The following is a 2,976-nucleotide window of genomic DNA, read 5'->3' on the forward strand; positions in this document are numbered from 1 at the left end:
GCTGCTAGCGCGCGGAATTCGCGCCCTCGGCCCCGCCCTTCCCACGCGCGACACCGCCTTTTGTCGGCAGTTCCACGCGCGCGTGCAAGCGCCGCGGTCACGTGGAGCATGGGAGCGACTGCCGCAGCGGTTCGCCTTTTGGTCCCCCGGCCCTTTGTGCGTGGAGGGGCGATGCCCAGCAGGGAGGGCGGGAAGGGCGCCTATCGGGTTAGCTCTGCCTCCCCTCCTACTAGCCCCAGTGCCACGAACGCCGGGCCCTCTCAGTCGCGTATCAAGTCCCAAGCAATGGAGCTGAATAAAATATATAAGTTGAGGTTCCCGGGGGTGCGGGTGTCTAGGGGAAGGGTGTGGCAGGCGGAGAGAAGGGTTGCCAGGCTTTGAAACAGGGCCTACATGGCGCGTCTGAAATAAAATGGAAGGGGAGGCATAGTTGGCTGGGACCTGAGCGGCTGGGGGCTCATTGCTCTCCTGCAGTTCTGGGAGGTGATCAGTGATGAACACGGCATCGACCCCACCGGCACCTACCACGGGGACAGTGACCTGCAGCTGGACCGCATCTCAGTGTACTACAATGAAGCCACAGGTGAGGGCAGGTGCCCGCGAGGCTCAGGTCCCATCTCCTCTCCCACTTGTCTGGGGGTCTCTTTCCATCCCTGGGGAACACCTTATTCCTTCTGGATGAGTCCATCATCATTCTTTACTCTTTGAAACGTTTCTCAATTTGTTTTCTTCCCACCTTCTGGGGCCAAACCCAGCTCTGCTGCCACCTGGTGGCAGGGCTTGGAATCACAAGCCTGGGTCCCAGGTTTCCCCACCCCAATACATTGGTTTTCCCTGTCAGTTCTCTCCTCTCTTCCCTGTAGGTGGCAAATATGTTCCTCGTGCTATCTTGGTGGATCTAGAACCCGGGACCATGGACTCTGTTCGCTCAGGCCCTTTTGGCCAGATCTTCAGACCAGACAACTTTGTTTTTGGTGAGTTATAGAGAAGATATTAGTAGATGCTGTCTTACTCAGTTTATTTGGGTGTAAGGGGATGAGCAAGAGTTAAAAGATGATTGTTGTACTGGAGAGCTTATAGAAGGCTGTGTTCTCAATCTCTGATAAAAAGCATAGGTAGTGACTGTCTTAGCTGGAAAACTATGGGGGAGGATCTATCACAGGTAAGGGTAGAGTGAAGATATCTCCAAGGGGATTATTGTAAAGGTGGAAGGGTGGTCAGGTACGTTCCACACCTTGCTAATCAAGCTTGACTCCCAACCCCATTCCAGGTCAGTCTGGGGCAGGCAACAACTGGGCCAAGGGCCACTACACAGAGGGGGCCGAGCTGGTCGACTCCGTCTTGGATGTGGTGCGGAAGGAGGCTGAGAGCTGTGACTGCCTGCAGGGCTTCCAACTGACCCACTCACTCGGTGGAGGCACAGGCTCTGGAATGGGTACCTTGCTCATCAGCAAGATCCGTGAAGAGTATCCTGACCGCATCATGAACACCTTCAGTGTGGTGCCCTCACCCAAAGTATCCGACACTGTGGTTGAGCCCTACAACGCCACCCTCTCTGTCCACCAGTTGGTAGAGAACACCGATGAGACCTATTGCATTGATAATGAAGCACTCTACGATATCTGCTTCCGCACTCTCAAGCTGACCACACCAACTTATGGAGACCTGAACCACCTTGTCTCAGCCACCATGAGCGGTGTCACCACTTGCCTCCGCTTCCCTGGCCAGCTCAATGCTGACCTCCGCAAGCTGGCAGTCAACATGGTGCCCTTCCCACGTCTCCACTTTTTCATGCCTGGCTTTGCCCCACTCACCAGCCGTGGTAGCCAGCAGTACCGGGCCCTCACCGTGCCTGAGCTCACCCAGCAGGTCTTTGATGCCAAGAACATGATGGCTGCCTGTGACCCCCGCCATGGCCGGTACCTCACTGTGGCGGCTGTCTTCCGTGGGCGGATGTCCATGAAGGAGGTGGATGAGCAGATGCTCAACGTACAGAATAAGAATAGCAGCTACTTCGTGGAATGGATCCCCAACAATGTCAAGACGGCTGTCTGTGACATCCCACCCCGAGGCCTCAAGATGGCGGTCACCTTCATTGGTAACAGCACAGCCATCCAGGAGCTCTTCAAGCGCATTTCAGAGCAGTTCACCGCCATGTTCCGTCGGAAGGCCTTCCTCCACTGGTACACAGGTGAGGGCATGGACGAGATGGAGTTCACCGAGGCTGAGAGCAACATGAATGACCTCGTCTCCGAGTACCAGCAGTACCAGGATGCCACCGCAGAAGAGGAGGAGGATTTCGGCGAGGAAGCCGAAGAGGAGGCCTAAGGCAGAGTCCCATCACCTCAGGCTTCTCAGCTCCCTCAGCCTTCTTCTTCAACTGCCCCTTTCTTCTCCCTCAGAATTTGCATTTTCTGCCTCTGTCTCCCCCCCCACCCCTCCCCTTGAGGGGGTTCTAGAACAGTGCCTGGTACACAGTAGGCGCTCAATAAATATTTGTTGTTTGTTGAATGTCTCCTCTCTTTTTCCACTCTGAGAAACCTAGACTTCTGCCATTCTGGGTAACCTTGTATTTCCTTCTGGGGCCACTGCTCCCATCTGTCCAGTTAATATTTCCTTCTGTTTTCAAGGTAATTCTCCAGGAAGCTGGGTCTCATCCAGATCCCATCTAGAACCGTGTACTGTAAACCTAGATGGCCACCATCTTTAGCCCAAGGGGTGAGCCCATGGTAGCCAAGGGAAAGGAAACCAAGCTAACTCACAGCTGGTAGAAGTCACCAGAAGGAAAGGGCTAAAATTTTCCATTCTAGAGCAGATTTAGGGGAATCCAGGCTATTTCAGCCATCACCAGGTATTTCCCTGCTCCTCTCTCAGCTTCAGGTGAGGTGTTAACAGTATTATCTCCATTTTCAGTTTCTCACCCCCCCAAAAAAGGAGTAACAGCCCTGACATGGCAAGGATGTATTGCCACCTACT

General features: G+C 54.3%; 1 protein-coding gene across 1 annotated transcript in view; it reads left to right on the forward strand.

The window, feature by feature from the left end:
- The window catches only part of TUBB (tubulin beta class I), a 3,714-nt gene extending 1,203 nt beyond the window's left edge, over positions 1-2,511 (forward strand). Inside the window, exons 2-4 of the mRNA XM_004390380.1 lie at positions 475-583; positions 864-974; positions 1,271-2,511. Coding sequence (XP_004390437.1) covers positions 475-583; positions 864-974; positions 1,271-2,328 — 1,278 coding nt within the window. The 3' untranslated portion in view covers positions 2,329-2,511. The remainder of the gene's footprint in view (positions 1-474; positions 584-863; positions 975-1,270) is intronic.
- The last annotated feature ends 465 nt before the right edge of the window (positions 2,512-2,976 follow it).

The sequence above is a fragment of the Trichechus manatus genome, unplaced genomic scaffold (assembly GCF_000243295.1).
Source record: "Trichechus manatus latirostris isolate Lorelei unplaced genomic scaffold, TriManLat1.0 scaffold00295, whole genome shotgun sequence".
Classification (NCBI taxonomy): domain Eukaryota; kingdom Metazoa; phylum Chordata; class Mammalia; order Sirenia; family Trichechidae; genus Trichechus; species Trichechus manatus.